Genomic DNA, 20,558 nt, shown 5'->3' with positions numbered 1-20,558 from the left:
TAGTAAGTTCAAGCAATATTAATGTGTTTACGCAAAAAAGTCATTACATTAAAGCCATTTTTATATTTTTGCTTAGTTTACATTTATCCTTCTCAATATTTTTTGCTACGATTCGCTACGTCCGAATACATGCACTCCGACCAAGCTACGCTTTTGCTACGACTATACTACGTCACATAGGTATTTGGTAAAAGTCCATTCGAGCGCTTTTTATTATGACGATTACTGATTCTGTTCTGATACAGGAATTATAAAATATTTTATTTAAACTTGAGAAAAGTAAGCTAAATAGGGCACTCTCAACAATTTCGGTGTTTACCCGAGTTAAAATTGACAAGAGCTATTTTAGGAAAATAAATCTTGTTTGTAAAGTGAAGGTAAGCTTTCCCGACGATCTAGTTTTGCAGAATGATTTGTTGTAAAGGTTTCTTTTAGGAGCATTTCGTATTGTTTTGATACTGAATTAGGCTACACCATGGATGTCGTCAATCTCACTGTGCGGTCAGTCACGACGTAATGTGTCACCATGTAGGTAACAAAAGAGCGTCGTACAGTGATAAGTAATGTGGTGACGGTACTGTCAGGCGTAGGTACCTAGGAGGAGATGCGCGTCAGGGCTCCACGGGCTCCAGACTGCGGCGCCCGAGGGCCAGTCGGGACGCACACGGCGCGACTGCAGCACGCCTCCCCTCCACCGCGCGACGCGCGAACACCGCTTATCTCTTATCATAATAAAAATGATACATCAAATTACCTCACTAGTACTCAGATAATGAACACTCCAGCAGTGATAATAACGCCTTCAGTACCGATTTGATTCGATTTTACGATACTCATTTTCGGAAGATTTTCCTATTTTGTTACTTTCCTGAAACGAGTATGAGCGCGTGCATAGAACTTTAGATGCAAAGTGACAAAGTTTCTGTGACTGTATTCGTGTGATGCTAAAAATGAAACCGATATTGTTAGCGGTGACCTGCACGTTGGTGTTCATGAGTATCGAGTGTACTCCCTGCTCCAGGGTGCAGAGCGTGGACATAACTGATGGAGTGAAGTACGAGAACTCTTCTATTGTATACGATGGGACAGAGTATAAGTCCGGTACGTGGTATGAGCTGGAGGAGAACGGCACGGCCCTCGTGTTAGGGTGTCCCTGTATTGGAAGGAAGTGTTTGCATCGATGTTGCAGTCCCGGGAGTGCGTTTGTGCAGGGGCAGTGTGCGGAGACTGACGCGAGTGCTATAAACCCTTTCAACCCGCCCGTGTACAACGGGAAGGTGGTGTCGAGCGTGCAGGCGCATCAGCACTTCTTCTACCTGTACCAGCGACCCTGCATCGACAGCTACTTGGTGGACTCGGCCGCAGCTGGCGAAGAGCTTTATATTCAACAGGTAATATTCATCGTTATAGACGTTTCTTATTAGTCACTAACGTTCTTTGCAATAAGTAGGTACCTATCATTTGGAGGCTCTATGAAAAGACAGATAAGACTTAACGTTCTTAGAAACGTTGCGTATAAACTTCAAAAGAAAAGTGAGCATTTAAGGTAGCGTGATTGTAGGTCATCTATAATCTATTTCCATATCACGGTTACTCCAAGTAAGAATCAGTTTAGTGAAAATGTAGGTATTAAACAACATAAATAAAGTTATGTAGTGTAAAGTAGTCACTGAATATAGGTAAATTAAACATAAGCATGTCTGATATTAATTCACCAATCGTTAAAATATATTTACCCAGTTGAGCGCGTTTTATACAAACTCTACCGAATTCATTTTAAATCTTATAAATTAAAAAATATTATAAATTGACGCTACAGAAAAAGAGTGTCCTGTGTTAGAAGCTAAAATACCGGTGTAAACTACCACAGTCCGACATAAACATAAATTACCTAATTATTTATTTTCTACGCTCAACAAAAATGCCTCTAATTTTAGTCGCAAAATTCCATAGAAAACATGAGTGGACGTTAATCCATTGAGCAAATGAGACACCTTATCATGCCATGATTCATTGGGTCCATTGTGAAGTTAAGGAGGAAATATATTAAACTTTGCGAAATACGTAATTGATAAACACGTCATTCAATTGTTGTTTATTTCCGATTGTGAAGGCGTTTCAACAGCTTAATGCTAATTTAGTGCAATATAGGATTCTGTACAAAGAAGAATGAAAAAGACACAACTTGAAATCAATAAAACAATAAAGAAAATGCTTGTCATACCATCCTTGAATTTAGTCTTCACGAGTTGAAAATTCAAGAAAATAATTCACAAAAAAACTTCTCTCTCTTCTCGGAAAAGTAAATAACTAACCAGTGTTGCTTCTTTAGACAGTTAGATATTAAGGTACATTCGGGAGTCATACATAGGACATATTTTGATAATTGAACTCATCGCAGATCTTATTGAGTAAGTACAACACATCAGACTTTAAATACCTACGATTATCAGTATAATTATTTTCAAGTTTATAAAAAAATAAGTATTTGCAGCATCATAAGACAGTAAAATACATACAAAGATAATGTTATCTCCGACCCTGACAGTGAAGAGTTCTTGTTGCATTACATCCGTAAACTAAGAATGTATACCTACCTAATATTTAGTTTTTCTTTTTACGCGCTTTTTATTAGCTTCACCTGTATGTTTGTATGTTTGTAACCGACTTCTTTGGGCGCGATTTTGACCCACTTTAAACGGCCAGATTTCGTTCAAACTTTGTAGATTTATTGAGGACCGATGACAATACACTAATTTGATAAAATTATTCCATTTTTAACCGACTTCCCAAAAAGGAGGAGGTTACACATAAACATCGATTACTCCGCGGTTTATAGACCGATTTACGTGATTCTTTTTTTGTTCGACTCGGAATAGCTGCCAGTTGGTTCCATAGTCATCAGGTCAGGATCTGATGATGGAAACCCTGAGCAATCGAGGGCAAACTTCAAAAGTTGTAGGCATACATAGGGTAAAAACTTGACACTCAGGTTTACGCCTAAAAGCACTATTCAACTGTGAAGATTTGGAGCTGACCTGATGATGGAGACCAGAGAGGGTCGAGGGAACTCGACAACTGAATATGTAAACTACCTCGTGTTTGGGCTTATATTATTCGTATTGACAAGACCTATACAACAGTGAAGGTTTGGAGCTGACCTGATGATGGAGACCAGAGAAAGTCGAGGGAACTCGACAACTGAATATGTAAAATACCTCGTTTGGACTTATATTCTTTGTATTGATGAGAACTTCCCACTTGTATGGATAATGACAACTATTCGTATCACTGAAAAGCTTTAAATAAATAACCTTTTTACAAAAAAAATAAACCGACTTCCCAAAACACTAAAAAGCAAAAAAAAACTAATTTTAGGTGCATCGGCCTAGAAGTCGGTGGCAAAATTAACTTAGTAACATCCATTAGACACCGACTTCTAGGCTTTTCAATTTGCAAAATATGATTTTTGTTAATTTATATAATAATTTTCATCTATAGTCGATAAGGTAAGAAAATTAATTAAAATTTTCTAGAATTTTTCTCTACAGTCGATAAGGCAGGACTCGATGTTAATTTTTATTTCCAATAATTATCTTTAGCCGTTTTCTCTAATATTGACAATTTTTTGTATACTAAAGAGAATTTTAATTCTACAAAACAAATAATAGTTTTAAAACAAACTAAAAAGTAGAAAATAAATAATAGTTTAAAAAAACTAAAAAACACGCTTTTTATAGAAAAACGAACCAAAAAATAGAAAATAAATTTTAATGAATTTAAATTAAGAAAACAGTGTTACAAATTTCAATAAATATAAATTAATAATAGTGTGAATAAAAAAAAATATTTAAAAAAAGCGTGGGGTGCTTTTTAAGTTATTATCGAAATGAAAATCACTGTACTCATATCTGTCAATAAAATATTTATAACTATTGACACCATGCACCCCACGCTTTTTTTAAATATTTTTTTTTATTCACACTATTATTAATTTATATTCATTGAAATTTGTAACACTGTTTTCTTAATTTAAATTCATTAAAATTTATTTTCTATTTTTTGGTTCGTTTTTCTATAAAAAGCGTGTTTTTTAGTTTTTTTAAACTATTATTTATTAATATTTCTTTCCTTGAGGCTTTTCCTTTCTTTGGGGCGCATGAAAGATACCGTGTAGCACGTTTAAAGTTAGATTATCTGCGCCATCTCCGTCTATTTTCAGCGTCGTTTATATTATCTCATCTGCTTAGTTTTGTTCTAATCAAAATGTAGCAGTTAGCATTTGAGTAAAGTGTGCGCTTTTAGGAAAGAAAATCTGCAGACGAACGTCATGTAAAAATAGTGTCAAATTCTTATTGACATCACATCTTTTCTACTCCCTCCGATAATATTTTTGAGAATTCCTAATCAAAATTCTTACAAGCGGATAAACTAGGGTAGTTTTGATTAGTTTGAGATTTTCTATCTACTCGTCATACCTACCACAAAAGACAATTATCTACTTGTGAAGTACGGCAAGTAGTTGTCCTCAGATGAATATTAATCACCATTTATCTACGTAGGTAATTTGGTAAAGTATTTTTGACACTCCTTGTAAGACAGACGATCTATTCGCTAGTCTAGTGTGTTATGGTAGTGGCATAAAACAATAGGGTTCACACAATTAAGTATCTATTTGATCAATAGACGAACGTTATGATGGTCATCAGAATTATGATGTTGTCTAATATTGTCGCTAATGTCTGCCGTAGTAGTGTGTGGCATTTTGTTCCCTCGTTCCCTTTCGTTGATATGAGTAATAGAGTACTTACTTAGTATTCATTTGATTCGGCAAATGATGAACTATAAAGTACAAGTGGTCAATAAGAAACTATATACATTATGTTAGATGTCATCGGGATGTTTTATTAATTAAAAATTCGTTACATACTTACATAACTTTACTTTGGTATGCGGTAAGCAATTATTTGTGGTACGAATTTAACGGTTTGTTTAAAAAGAGATAAGTTAATTTGATTAATGATAATACAGGTGACCGTTCCGTGTGCAAACAATGGTCTTAATTGTGTCTATATTAAAATGTTTTCAATTTACTCAGTTAATTGGGAATTATGATATTTTAAAAGTCCAGACAGTGCTTACCAGATTATTAACGCAAATAACGTATCTTATTCAAATGACTCGTAGACCAATATAATACATATTTGAATTACACTTATTATCAAAATACTAACTAACCGGCTTCGAGTCTAACCAGATGCAACTGAGTCCAAAAAGTAGCGACCTACATGACCAAAATACTGTAACCGGCACAAAACAGAACTATTCGAACTTTAAAACCAAATAGAGTTAGGTTTAACCAATTACAACAATACAACCATATTTCCTATGTTTTTGCGTGTAAGAAGAAGGGGCGCAAGGGGCCCCTTTTTGTCTCCTTGATAATACTGGTTGTCAGACTTTCTGGCTTCTAACTGAAAACAGGCAAATATAGCCAGAACCAACAGTTTAACACAGGTGCCTTCCGAAACACTTAAGCTTACCAGTGGTCGTGGTGAATTAAAACGATTTTCAGGAAATTACCGCTCCTGAAAATCGTTTAAGGCCGTTTTAATTCAGCGTTATCTCAGACAATTTGGATCCAAAAGGTTTCTTAATCGTTTCCGAGATAATTGAATTGTTTATTGTTAAGAATGTCAAATATTTCACTCTACCTTGTAGGTATTTGATAAGCAAATGAACTGGAATGCTTTTGTATGCTTACTTACAAAGTAATTAAACGTTAACACACGGACGTTAACATAATATTTTATTTAGATATCTTTCGGAGGGCATACCAACGAACTGCGTGTCTTTGTGGTCACTATATTTACCTCTATATTACTACACTACATTTTTTTTTACTTTCGTGGCATACGAATGTCTGATCAGTTAGTAAACTGCCACAGATTACTAAATAGTTATAGTTTTGAAATTCAGCTTTCTCTTTTACAAATCTTTTTTGAAAATCCGATTTTTAGAGCAACTTTGATGTCGATCCTAACAACTCTTTGTATAAATAGGTACTAAATAAATGAATCAAGCTAAACCCAAAATCTCTCGCACTTCCCCTGACTAATGATCCGGCTTTTAGTCGAAATTGGCTTTTTAAAGCTTTTAAAATTTAATTCAGTCCGACCTGCGTTACCCCTGAATGGTTGCCCTATTTTTGGGTGTCTATAAGGATGATTTTAGACATAAATTCAGTCCTAAAAAAGTTTCAGAACACAGCCACAGTTTCTCTTATTTTTCCAATGGGCCAACGATGTTCTAAATACAATACTGTGTATGATATTTTCACAACTACAAATCTACAAACAGCTGATAGTGTTTATCACAATTTCTAAACGACATAAGGAACTAAAAAAGAAATTGTAAACAAAGTATTGTATTGTCTCGTACCACTATCTTATCTAAATGGGTGCGCCCAGCAAATGCTTGGAAACAGTCATATGGATGCGGACATAAATATACCAAGATAACATTAAAAACTTAAGTTAAAAATAACAAAACATATTTTAAGGAAACATTTTTTTTAAATGGTTGCTTCTTTGGAAGTAGGTACCTACCATTGGTTTTTCTCGTAATAAGAAAAATGGTGAATTGTTACAAATCGTACGATGTACTCGTCATATGTGGGTTTTTCATCATCTTGAAGAAGTCCCTCTGTTTTTCACAGGGTTTAGATACTTCTGCCGGTATCCAATCTTAGAGTCAGATTTCTTTATCTTCTAGTAAGTGCCTATAGTATATCTTTCATTCCCTGGGGCTTTTTCAAGTCTTACGGCCTTACCTATATTATGAATATCTATGCCTGTGCATATGTATGTAAATTGACATCAAGACAGTTATTTTCCATTCGTTTTCCGTGGAAATTGAATGGAACTTGTACTTTTTGTCATAGGAAACACATCATTATATCTGGAAAATACTTAGTTAATGAGATGACATGTTTGTAATTTGTATGTTCTAACTCTACATAACTAAACGTGTTAGTTTCTTGTCGACAAGTCGCTAAGTGGTTTATTAAAACAACACAAAGCGCATTGTTTGAATCTAAAGTGTAGGTAATATTGAAGTTTGTGGCAATGATCGGTGCAAACCACAATGTCACTTCGCTAGCAGTGGCTAGGAAAAGTTTTGGAGAAAAATTGAAGGAAAATTGGTCTTTAAAATAATGCAAACCACGGCAGTGGTTTGTGGAACCAATCAGTCACACTAGATTTTTTTTTACATTGCTGATATTTGCTGTTAATTTATTTGGTCACCTCACATTATATATTTGACCGTAAATATTTATTTGGCCCACGACCATGACGAAATTCCCAATATAAAACCGTTTTACCAGCGGCCATGAAATACCAGGAATTCAGTAGGCAGGCAGTGCGTATTTAAAAATTATCATATCCGCGGGCACAAACAATTGCCTATCGTTACGCCTCGGCGTATTATGCATAATAATCCTAATTTAAGCATTTAAAATAAGTTTGTATATTAGAGCTGTTTTTTAAATATTAACTCACTTAGCACTTTAGAAGCTATAATAAAACCTTATAGAAAAGTTAATTTAAAAAAGCAATAATTGACAGACATTATCTGTACTGACTTATTTTTTGTGACGAACTTGTTAGCGGACTTAGGGCATGCAATTTCGGTAAAACGAAAATTACCGGTAAAAATTCGGTAATAAAAATATTTTTACCGGTAAACCGGTAAAACGGTAATTTTTGTAATTTTTTTAAAATGTGATATTATGACAATAAGATTGGGTAGTCTTAAGGCAAAAACTAAATAAATATGCAAAGTATAAGGTGGTAAACGTTTTTTGTGACGTGGGCCGTAACAAAAAACATGTCAGTACCATCCGTACGCGATGTCGCCGACAAAATGCAAGAGAAACGGCTGCGATGGTACGGACATGTAAAAAGGAGTGACACCTGAGGACATCGGCAGTGTGAATGTGATACTCAATCTCAATATACCCGGTCAAAGGCGCAAAGGCAGGCCGAAACCGTGGTGGTTGAGTGTCGTAATGGATGACATGAAAATCTGCGAACTCGAAGAGGAAGATGTCTATTCAGGAGGATAGAGCGAAGTGGAAGAAGGAAGATACGGAAAGCCGACCCCGTCACAAGACGGGATAAACGCTAAGAATTACCGTAAAAATATATATTTTTCATTGAAGGGAAAGCCCTTTTTTATGGTAAATCATCAAATGACAGACTCTGTCTGTCTAAAACCCATGTTTTTAGTAGGCGTTTTATGGACCATGGTAGCGGTAACTCTTTCGAACAATTCCGCGGCCCCGGCAGGCCTTGGCCCGTGCTGGGCCCCACTGGGTTTGCTGACATCTCCCTGAGGAGCCCGTGGAACAACGCGCGCCGCTGACACGGGTCTGTTGTCTATGCAGTCGGTGGAACGATGAGCCACCCGAACTCACCGCCCACAGACCGACGCCTACGGTGGCCGGGAGTTGTCTCTCGACCCTTGGCGCCCGTGGTGTCTTCCTGGTCCACTACAGCGGCTGGGGTGAGGGGTGCTACTCGCAGTCGCTCCGCCGTCTCCTTCTCGAGCATGACTGCTTCGCAGAAGGAGGTGACGGCTTCCCATTCCCTCTAGCTCCGGACCATGGCTTGAACCAGGGAAGGACGCGAAAGGTCGCCGCTGCCTATTGCCTCGACGACAACACGGCGGTACCCTTCCCAGGCAGTGCACACCTGGACTGTGTGGTCCACCGTGTCGTCAGAGCTGTCCGCATGGTGGTGAAGTAAAAGCCCTTGCTCAGTAAGGTCATAGAGTAGGTAAAATAAGCATTAGCTACATTTGTACCTAGTACGAGCTGACAGCTATGAGGAAATACAGAATAACCGAATGAATACAATTTGTTTAGATTTTATAAATTAAGATGAGAAAGAATATTTGTATCTAACCTAGAGATAGTTAAGGACACACATGTTTACTTTCCTAAAAAACAGCAACTTTAACACTTTTACAATACGTAATGTATGCAACATTACATTATATTCAGGCTACATAACAAAGATTTGACGTTAAATGAACAATTGCTATATTTTATCAGAAAAACGTAAAAACCGGTAAATTACCGGTTTCATATTATTTTTACCGGTAGTTTAAAACTCGCAAAAATGGGCGATTTACCGGTAAAAACGAAACCGGTTAACCGGTATTGCATGCCCTAAGCGGACTATCAGGAGCAGCCCTAAAGCTGCGGTAAAAGTCTAGTCTGTTATAAATCACTTAATCTCTTACAATTTTTCAAGCTAAAGCTAGTAGATATAAAATTAATAACAAAAATAATATTTTTTGAAAGGTTTTATATCAACGTTCTAAAAAGAAGAAATTTTTTTAGCTACTTATCAACTTATAACCTCATTATATACAATTTATATGACGTAAAAAGGATAATAAATCACGAGCTGATCTCAGTGGGATCATTCTACAGACTTCAGCCCCGGATCTTCAATTTTTATTAGGCGGGGCAAAATCTGAAAAATGCCGCCCCGCCTACCTACTTATGTTTATTTTCACCTCTATCATCCATATAATATTAGCTATCAATATGTAGCCAGGCAGGGCCGTCTCTAGCTCATGTAGCGCCTGGGTGCAATCATCACCCAAGCGCCAACTATGTATTGAAGTACTTACAGTAGTTACAAGGAATATAAATAAGAACGTTCGAATGAAGTGCACTTTTTTGGTAGGTAAAGGACTTTAAAAAATGTGTCCAATTCATTATAGGCTCAAACTGTTAGCCAGGTTTAAGTTATGAAAGTCGAGACAGACCAATGCAATTGAAAAAAGTAGCGCGAGCGAAGCGAGCGCGCAAATTTTTCAATTTTGGGACACAAAAAGTTAATAAGTTTTAAAAAGCGCTGTAAAGTAACAAGCAGTCGGAAGCGCAAACTTTTGAGGACTTCATAAAAAAGTGATTTCTACATTTGACTTATAAAAGGTAAGACAGCGTGGACTTGACTTATGAAGTTATTGAGGCAATGCATGTGTAATATTTCGCGAGCGAAGCGAGCGCGAAATTTTTTGAGCCTACGACACAAAATTATCTGATCAAGTACTCTGTAAAGCGAACTTTTTAAATTATTTGTTTGAAGACTCACAAATTAAACCGGGACGACCGAGTCAATAAAAATAATAAGCAATCAGAAAAACAGTACATACATTGCCATTTAACCGCGAGCGTAGCGAGCGAGAATTTTTTCACTTAGTTGGAGGATGCTAAAAGTAAAAAATAATCACAATGATCAATCAAACAAAGCGAAGACGACTTTTTTAGGAACTTTGCTTGTCAGTATCGTGATACATGTGGAACTTCCTTATCAAACGGGTGTAATTTTATCGAAATTCCTGGTGGTGGAGCGTCCCGCGGCGCCCCTGAGATCGAGGCGCCTGGGTTATTCGCACACCTTGCACCACAGATTAAGATGGCGCTGTAGGTAACAATTACAGTAATCTGTAATGTAGGATTTAAAATAAAAATAAATATGCGATATTCCTGGCTCATAGATGATCGCAAATAATTTTTAATCAATTTTAGTTTGCTAAAACTTCGCCCAGTGAATAATAAATGTTCGTGCAGTCATGCAGCTTGTCCTACTCCGCGCTCAGGGTATCGGTCAAGTTGATATGGCCATGAAATTGCTGTACTTGTGCTTTTTTATTTATTCCGTGGTGTGAATTTGGCAGCCGCCTGATTTTGCCGCCCCCTGAATTTGCCGCCCGGGGCACAGGCCCCGGCTTGCCCCCCCCTAGATCCGGGGCTGACAGACTTAGTATCCAAACAGCAAATATGACAAATATATTTCAGAATAAAGCACTCTTCTCCATTTTACAAAGCCTGCAACAACTATGTACCTAAGTATATATATGCAAACTCCATGTTTAGCCGTTTCTAAGTAAACATTCAAATATACTAGAATCTATTAAAATATAAAGTATTCCCAAATTAGTTGTATGAACCTACTTACTTAAATTACCTAGTGACATAATTAAAAATATTTAGGTTTTAAAAGAAAAACCCTTAGTGGGCGCAAAGGACTTGATAGTGGTCATAATTATGTCATTTATAGTTGCTTACTATCATTTATTTCGTGTAGATTACGACCTTGACCTAACAAAGTATTATTACAGCGGATAGATAACAGTTAACATGAAAACTAGTTCCAACAAAATTCATTCACCATCATCCTCTAAGGAATACGCTTAATATGCTTCAGCGAAATTGTTCATTTTCTACTTTTTTGTTCGTTAATAGTTGCTATATTAGGTACTGCTAACTTAAGTGTAATAATAGATACCTATATGTGCACGAAAGGTCTTCGTATGTATTACGAAAAATTGGTAAGACCATTTAATTCCTCTGGATCGGTATGTACTTAACACAATTGCCATTTAATATATAGGTACTTAAGCACTTAATATGTACTTTTTATAAAATATGTACTTATATTTTAAATATTGCCTTTTATTCGTTAGAATTTAGTTAACAATGGTGGAAATGGGCTGTGAATCAGACTTGCATACAATGTTCCTTCCTTTGAAAATGTACTTCGCTGAAATCGTGCATGCAACACAAATTAAATACGTTTGTGTAAAGCTGAAAACCACAATAAATTATGAAAATATTGGACCGTAAATGTGGTATTTTCCAAACAATTCTTGTTAACGAATTATTTCTGTTATATTTTGCAGTCTCTTTGTTCCCGAGAAAATATTTACTTGAAATGAGCCAAATTTTCACAAAGCGTGTTCTTACGTAACTAGAGTATGTAACGTAAACGTTTTAAGGGCAATGTTTTTATAAAATATGTAGTGTAATAGTGTTTGTTGTTACAAGTGGCTTGTGTAGCCTTTATACCGTGAGAATGTTCCGTTTCCGAAGGTCTTCTACACAGCAGGCAGTGATTGACACTATTAGGAATCTAGGTTACACAAATTAAAAGATCACTACATTATTTTTTTTATAAAGAAGACAAGTTTGGCTTCTTAGGTTTCATAGTTTCTTTCTTATTATATTTTTTTGCATTAAAAAAAACTTACCTAATACAATTCTCGAAATGTTTATTTTAGAAAACTGCACTACGCACACAAAATAATTAATTAATTGTACAGGTTACATCTACGCAAACGCCCTGTCTGTGCACAATATAGTCTGAAATAAGTTGAGCTGTAAGTAATTCTAATATCACTTGAAGCGAGTGGCCAGTCGCCAATTGAACAAAGGCCCATTCATAAAAGTAAACTTATCTCTTTCTCCTTTTAACGGCTTTTACACACCACATTCACCCAACATTGTATAAGAAACATTTTACCTTTTTTGCCTCATGTGTGGCTCGCAATATGCTACATATGTACAAGTAATTTATCATTTATGAAAAAGCATGACATGTTCATACCTCTAGGTATCGTAACACGAAAAAAATGTGATAACACATTTTTCCTTTAAAAATTGTCTATGCTTAGGCTATAACGGCGTGTAGGTCGTATATTAAATTATTACGCAGTAAATATTTAAAGAAATTAATGTGAAAGCTTTTCGCGTTGTTTCTATTAAGTAAAAATGTTGGGTAAAAAGAACCTAATAAGGTAAATAAATTATGGGTGCCAGCATAATTTAAATTCAACAATGTGTTAAAGAGTCCTGGGTTTTGCGGAAACTTATGCTATAAATACTGAACATAAGTACCTGTTGCAACAAATACGTTATGGATTCTCACGATGTTTATTATTTTTCACTCTAGAACGTAATAAACGTATCAGTACGATCTCTATTGTTTATGGCTATTTTTATCAGTGATGTTAACAATATCGATGGGGCAGCATCGATTAAAATCTCGAAGCCCTTGAATCATGAAAATAAAACAATTTGGAGCTTTTGGAGAGTGGTTTGATTATTTTGGCAGATATCGAGGTTTTCTATTTTATTTTGTTGATTGAATCAAAGAAAATGTATGGTATTATGTGACTCAGAAATGATGGGAGATATCTTATACTTTTCCAATGAAATCTTCAGAAAAAATCGCCCAAAAATCCCAATCGCCTTCGTTTTATTAATATTCGTCTCCACAGACATTTTTAATAACATTCCTAAGTACCGATTTCATAAATCATAGTCTACATCTGAGATAAGTGGGTGACTTGTGTGTGAGCGCCCTAAAATATTATAATACGTATACTAGAATTAATATTATGATGGCTATTTTTGTACTAAGGGAAAAATTATCTTTGTGTTTCTCATGCCACCTATAAAGACGTAGTATTTACCCACATTGCACATTTCTAGTGGGTATTTATTATTCTAAAAGAAAGCAATGTCGATATAATTCTGTCTGCATACTTACGGCCAGTTTCTTCATCAAAAGTTAAAGTTAAAGTAATGTCTAAAGTAAAAGTAACGGTCAAATTCGTTTTTTCAAAGCTAAAGTGACAGCAAAATTCATAGAAAAATTGAATTTAACCGTTACTTTTACTTTAGACATTACTTTGGCTTTAACTTTTGATGAAGAAACTGGCTGTTAACTGTTTGGGTATACATATATGTACACTATGTCCTTTCACTGACAAAGCAAATGGAAATAACAATCAAGTTTCTATATCATCATCATCATCAGCCTATCGCAGTCCGCAGCTGGACATAGGCCTCTCCAAGTTTCTATATGTATAAACTAATTACTGAAGTATAATTATTCATCGTAACCCTAAATCCAACCTTTAAAATAAACATAATTAGCTTTAAATAGCCAACACAATGCAAGCTTTCATTAATTTATGCTTTATTTAATACATGCCTATGTGCTGTCTGTCGTGGAGAGAATTAATTTCCTGCTAACATAAAATATGTTTTACAATTGTTTGTAATAATATGTTCCTTTTTTTAATAGCACGAGGACCGAAAAACCATATATTTTATCGTCTCTACAAAGTTAAAACGTTATCACTTATTTTCCAAAAGCTTTTCGTGATTTTTCCATTCTTTATTGACATTATTTCATACGCATTGAAATTGAAATGAGTTGTCAAAAAAAACGAGATTGTAAGTAAAAAAAACTTGTTAAAAAAAGATGACACAGACACATTATAGGTAATTATTTTTCAGAACCGTTTTAACTGCTGAATGTAAAATATCGTTTATGCACTAAGATTTTTGATGACTAGGTACAAATTTTAAGTGTGAACATAAACCCATGTTAATATTTCTTAATTGCGCGTAAAATACGAATTAAAACATGATTGCAGACGCAAAATAATCAAGGTTTAGTCATGTAATGGCAGCATTCCGTGTGAATTTCAGGCATACCATCAACAAAAGGTTAGCTCGGTTGTTACACCTGCGTATAATAAAATCTACTGCAGTATTTAAACTTTCACATTTCTTATTGTACGGGTCGTTCGGGTCTCTATAATAAACTTCCATCCTGCAGTTTTATTTTATGACACAGCGTTATGGCTTTTATCTCTGTAGTTTAATAATAAAAAAATGCTACTTGTCTATATTAAATTTTAAGAAAGTTTTAACGGTAGTTTAAAGTAGAATAAGAAAAGATTAAAACGACTTAAAAAAAAAAAACATGTACTTACATGATCTTAATTGGGGTAGGTAAAAGATGCACTCAGTACGTTTTGTTAGTAAGTAATAACTATACCAATGATGTGCATTGCTTTCTAAACGAAGCATTTTTGCAGCATCTGCTTACAGTATTCTTTGAAATTATTCAAAAGATCCAAGTCTTGGAATTCTTCAGTTAGATATAAATAATGAATGTAAGTCGAATAAATTAATACAAGTTTATTCACTTCAATACGTTACTCGATCAAACATGGGAAATGGATGCAAGTAGGTATATGACTGATCGCTCGATCGATGAATACCAAATTCATTTGGACCCCCTTAAATACACCGGCGCTTTCATTTTGTGCTAGAGTGCATTGAATTTGTGAATGATATTTTATTTCCACAAAAAGACTCTACTCAATCGAAAGTAGGTTACCTAATAAATACAAATCTTTTGACAACGACAGTTAACATTGAAATATACGTTATCTGTGAAAATCTATCTGAAAATTATTACCTACACTATTATTATCGTCACTACTATAGTAATAACGTAATAAATTGTACACTGAAGTTTGCACGAGGCCGAAGTCCGATACACGATGCTATCATTAATCGTGAAACTGTACACGCCTCGTAAACCATAGATATTGACAAGCTAGTCAATTTATCTGGAAGTCCCAAGATAATCTGTGCTCATATATCCGTGTTCCGATATAATTCAACCACAGACGTTGATTTAATATTAGCTCTAAAACATTTTCACTTTGCATGTCCACATCTATTTCTTAGATGTCTGTGGTATGCATGTGATAGAAACAAAACGCTGCTCGTAAATCTGAGCATAAGCTTCAACACTAAGCGTTTTGTTCGTTCTACGACGATACTAAGAATTCGTTGGAATTGGTAGCGTAATGTGCTCCGGGACTTAAATTATTTTCTTCTTTTTATTGCCGATTTACAGAAACTAATTACACAGAAGATACTTAGTAACAAAACCAAGTATCTTCTGTGTAATTAGTTTCGGTTAGCCTTAGGGTATTCGTATTCCTAATAGGTTTAATGCTAAGCTAAAATCCCGATTACAGCTGTGTTAAAAGCTGATAATTAGTTTCTAATTGTCTATTCAGACACGTTTCAAAATACAAAAATAATTGTTATACATATTTTGTGCATTTTTGAAATATTTCATTAGGCCCATTTACCACGGAATATTATCATACAGACTTTTATAATAATGAAACCAAACTGACAGTCGTATGGCAACAAAAACAGTTTTGCGTAATTTTAAACATAGCTGACCGTCCCCTAACGACACGCCATTAATTCCAATTACACACAAAATATACCTACATACATGATATATCATATCACGACATCAAAATGGCATAATGTAATTAATGGTTTCAGCTTTCAGTGTTATTATTGTAATAAAAAGCGCCTCGAATAACTAAACAACAATTAAACAATAATCTGTTAAATGAAATGCAATTAAAAGACCTCATAAAATGTTAAACTCTGGGCTTCAGGGGGTTGAGCGACCCGTTTATTCCCCCTCAGTATAGTCACAATTACTATCACTTTAACAACACCACTATTCACTCTCACTGCTACGGGATACTTTCTAAAGACTGTTACTGTAATAGTTATTCTTCTGAAAGCTCAACGGACGCAATACGAGATTTAGGCAAAAAATTTACAGCTCCATCTATGACCCAAATGTATAAACGGTGTTTATTTTTAAATATTCTAATATTTTGACATTACAAGACGTCATAGACGGAACGGCCTGTATCGTGGTATCAAACCTCGTTGAACATATATTAAACCTCGTTAAACATTAATATTCTGCGATAAGGGCATTTCCACACGATCAATACGGATCCAATAATTTTGAATTGTGTCCGAGCAGGAAACATATTGGGAGCGCCCATAAATCAGAACAGTTTATATGAGCCTGAATAATAGATATAGTAAAACCGCTTTTACCACCAAGGTTGTATGAAGATGTTGTAGCAAAAATTGTAACTTAATCTGTATCCCAAACTTGAGAAAGTTATAAAAGTTTCAGGCTGCTTGCTGTCTACATGTTGGTAGTGCAACAAATCTTGCAGATGCAAACCAGTGCAGGGAATCTATTCAGTTTCTCATTCAAAATCCATAAAGCGCAGTGCTATACTTATCGTTGAGAATTGCTACTTTTTTTCTTAACCCTATCAACATTTTGAGAACCTTACATTACCTGTTGATTTCTGACACTTACGTGAATATTAGACATTAAAAAAAAACTAGTTTTAAGGATTTTATCGCGGTATTTAATCCATCCAATTTGCAGCATCCATGGTCCCAAACTTATACTTAGTTCCACCTGCTTGGAACCCCATCATAGAATCTATTACATTCAAATCCAAGCCAAAAACTGCTAGACCTAAGGATACAGTGAGCTCGTTCTGCGTGTGAACGAATTGTCAATAACCAACAAAATGCTAATCTAGAAAAATAAATGCTAATGTAGCTGATCTAGATGACTAACACCTTAGATAACTTCTTTAAAAAATGCAGAAAGTAATTATATATTTTTCTTTTTTTTAGAATGGCACACTGTTCGAGGTATCTACAGGAGGACCAATATGGCATGACCCCGGCTCCTACTGCGTGGAAATGTATTTCAACGAGAACAGTTCCGAAGCTGGCCGGCTGGTCGCTGGCGTCTGTTTTGAAGATGTGGTCACGGATGACAGCCCTGTACTCTACACCGCGTATGCTGTTGGTAAGACTCTTTTCAAACTTCTAGTATGGATTCTTTACAAACTTTTTTGCCGTATAAGTTGTGTGGCTACGGCAGAATTCTCTGTTTTCGCAGATAAGCGAATGAAAGTTTTGATTAGAATATATATGTACTTTATAATTTTGGTTTCACGTACAAAGTTCTATTCTTTCTATCTAATTAAATGTGCACACATAACTGGTAGGAGAGGTGAACAACTCAAACAAGTAGGTACAGGCGTTACGCTATAATGATGGGCGATGACAGCACATTAATCTTACACTGACAACCTCATTAGAAGACCAGCCCAAACTACCAATATTTCCGTCACGTTGTCTTGGAACAAAACGTCGTAAATACCGGATAATTACTTCCAATTTCCAAGTTTATAGGTCGTTTCATTTTTAAACGAGCGTTAGTTTCCTCGTCAAAACAACACGTTGTTGACACTACAGGGCAATAGGATATCTTTTACGAGCGATGGGATAGGCTAACTGTGCCCTTAATTAAGCGTGTAAGTACATACTTGGGCACACTTAGCGGCCACTAAAGTTTCGTCCATGAATATTGATCGATCACTTTTAAAAGTGTGTACCGCTAAACGTGACATAATGGACGGTCGTTAGGTAATACCACTTACAGGTGAACTAAACGTTTTAATGTAGGGGCTACTTTTACTTATGCTTAACAACATATTTCGTAAAATAGCTTATTATACTGCACTACACTTAACTGTTGTAGTAACACATGATAGCAAGTGCAAAAATGACACGGAAAACTGAAGTTTATTTTCAGTAAATAAAAGTTCAAACCTTCGTGGAACAAAGGAATCTCCGAACGAATTGATTTTTCATGGCATCGAGGATAGATCGTTGTCTATTTCTCACACAGTAGAGTAGATGTGCAAACATACTGAATCGATAGAATGGCACATTTTGCTCAGTTCATCCTTTTATTGCATTTAATTCCTGCGAAATGAAATGACGCAAAATATCCCTAGCAACAAGCTCGATATACGTTGACGTGATAAGTGTCAGGTGCATAGCATTACGTAAGCGCAGTTGGTATTGCCCTTGTCACCACTCTAATGCGGATAAACATTAAATTATTTCATTGAACTGAGACTAAACATACCGAATTTTCATCGCAGAATTACCACAAACTCGTAATTTTCCACAGAACGGACCATATAGCCATTTTTGTTGAACGAGCCATTTCATTAATAAGAATAATTACTAATAACATTAAATCTAATACCCAGATTATTTCTTATGGGACTGCTTTTGAATTAATAGGCGATAAAACAGCGTCTCTCATGCGTTGCGAACGTTTGCCAACGATTTTGTATGGCTGTAAAAGTTATTATAGGCTAGTCGTATTCCACGCGTTCGTAGCGTACAAAACGACAAGTTCATTACTGCAAATAACTAAAATAGTTTTCGATTCTGAAAGATACAGTCGTCGCAGATGCACTGACGTCTGTCGTGCGCCTGCACATACTACGTAGTAACTATTATATTAATCTGTGCATAAACTATAGGTACACATGTACACATACATTAGGAATTTGATTTTTCAGGATTCATTAACCCCCGACGCAAAAACGACGGGGTGTTATAAGTTTGACGTCTGTGTGTGTGTGTGTGTGTGTGTGTGTGTGTGTATGTGGCATCGTAGCTCCCAAACGGATGATCCGATTGTAATGCGGTTTTTTTTGTTTAAAAGGTATGTCAGTCGGGAATGTTCTTAGCTATGTTTGGTGGAAATCGGTTCAGGTCTTCAAGGTCATCAGCTCGTTTGCTAGATGTGATAGGAATGTTACACGCTCAGTTTACTTGCAAGTATATGTGGGATCTGAAATTTGAAACACTTATGTCTTTTGGAACCACTGAGCTGGTCTGCTGTTAGGGCACGAAGGTAGGAGACGTAACCCTGAACTGCCTTTTAGTAAACCCATCGAGTTTGGGCTCGTTAAATTTGTCTTGACGAGTTCTCTTCATGTTTCTGATTGACGAGAACCTGATGCTGGAAATGGGATGTGGCGGATGAAAGCCTGAAATGCCGGAATGAAACGGATAAACCGATTAATATTTTTGCTGAAAATCTAGAATGTTCAAAGGTTAATCTTTATTGTTTCTCAATCTGTGCAATTCTCCCAGAGCCAGTTTGTCATGAGGAGTGTTAAACAGCTTCCTTTGGCCGAGATCGCATATAGCGACCCCATCTTAAGATAAAATAAATTAAATGAAAGAAGGAAAAATTAAGGAGCTCCTTTAAAAAGCATGAAATAAAATTAAATTATAAATTTAAAAAAACCCCCGACCCAAAAAAAGTCCGCTAAAATTATGACAAAAGGTTAAAAACGCTAAACCCTATAAAAAGCAAAAAATAACTTTGAACACTACGTAAACTAAATTTTGACGTGTCGGGGGACCGCTTTTTACCTTCATAAATACTTACATAAATCAAATGATACCTACCTAATTACAACATTCGTTTAAAAAAAAAACACGTATCTAAAGTAATGAATTAGAGCGGTCCCCCGACACGACAAAATTTAGTTTACGTAGTGTTCAAAGTTATTTTTTGCTTTTTATAGGGTTTAGCGTTTTTAACCTTTTGTCATAATTTTAGCGGACTTTTTTTGGGTCGGGGTTTTTTTTAAATTTATAATATTATATTAATTGGCCCTTTTCTGTATTAACTGTTACTGCTTACTTAGTTCTGAATTCAATTCTATCAACCAAAGGCATAGTAGAAAGTTTCCATAAAGTAAATAGCTAGCAAAACTTGACGATCATTTTTGTTCCAGGTTTAATTCTGTCAGTACCGTTTCTGCTGGCAACATTCCTGATCTATGCATTTATTCCTGAGCTGCGGAACCTGCACGGCATGTGTCTGATGGCGTACTGCGGCGGTCTGATCGTGGCCTACCCGTTCCTGGCTTACCTCAAGCTCCATGTTGGCAGAGTTGGAGTCGCAATGACAGGCTGCTTAGTCGTTGGTAAGTTTGCGGTAAATTAATGTTCTTGTTTCTTCTTTAAATACTTCGTGGAAAATATTGCTGTTTAATAGCTCGAGGTAGGAGGAGGTCTTGATATCAGTTGATCATCATGGCTGACACCAGAAACATAACTTAGAAAGTTTTACTCTTTTGCATCAAGCCTT

At 35.7% G+C, this 20,558-nt stretch overlaps 1 protein-coding gene across 4 annotated transcripts in view; it reads left to right on the top strand.

Annotated features, from left to right (window-relative positions):
• Positions 1-623: 623 nt before the first annotated feature.
• The window catches only part of LOC110372812 (G-protein coupled receptor Mth2), a 36,644-nt gene continuing 16,709 nt past the window's right edge, over positions 624-20,558 (top strand). For 2 of the 4 annotated variants that reach the window (XM_021329787.3, XM_021329786.3), the window contains exons 1-3: positions 625-1,391; positions 17,216-17,393; positions 20,203-20,394. In XM_021329787.3, the coding sequence (XP_021185462.2) occupies positions 942-1,391; positions 17,216-17,393; positions 20,203-20,394 (820 nt within the window). In that variant the 5' untranslated portion in view covers positions 625-941. Of the gene's footprint in view, positions 1,392-17,215; positions 17,394-20,202; positions 20,395-20,558 lie in introns of all 4 variants that reach the window. The other 2 variants (XM_049837903.2, XM_021329789.3) reach the window with 2 other exon arrangements.

Source organism: Helicoverpa armigera, chromosome 8 (assembly GCF_030705265.1).
Source record: "Helicoverpa armigera isolate CAAS_96S chromosome 8, ASM3070526v1, whole genome shotgun sequence".
NCBI lineage: Eukaryota > Metazoa > Arthropoda > Insecta > Lepidoptera > Noctuidae > Helicoverpa > Helicoverpa armigera.
The sequence above is the reverse complement of the archived record's forward strand: the minus strand, read 5'-3'. Positions and strand labels throughout refer to the sequence as shown.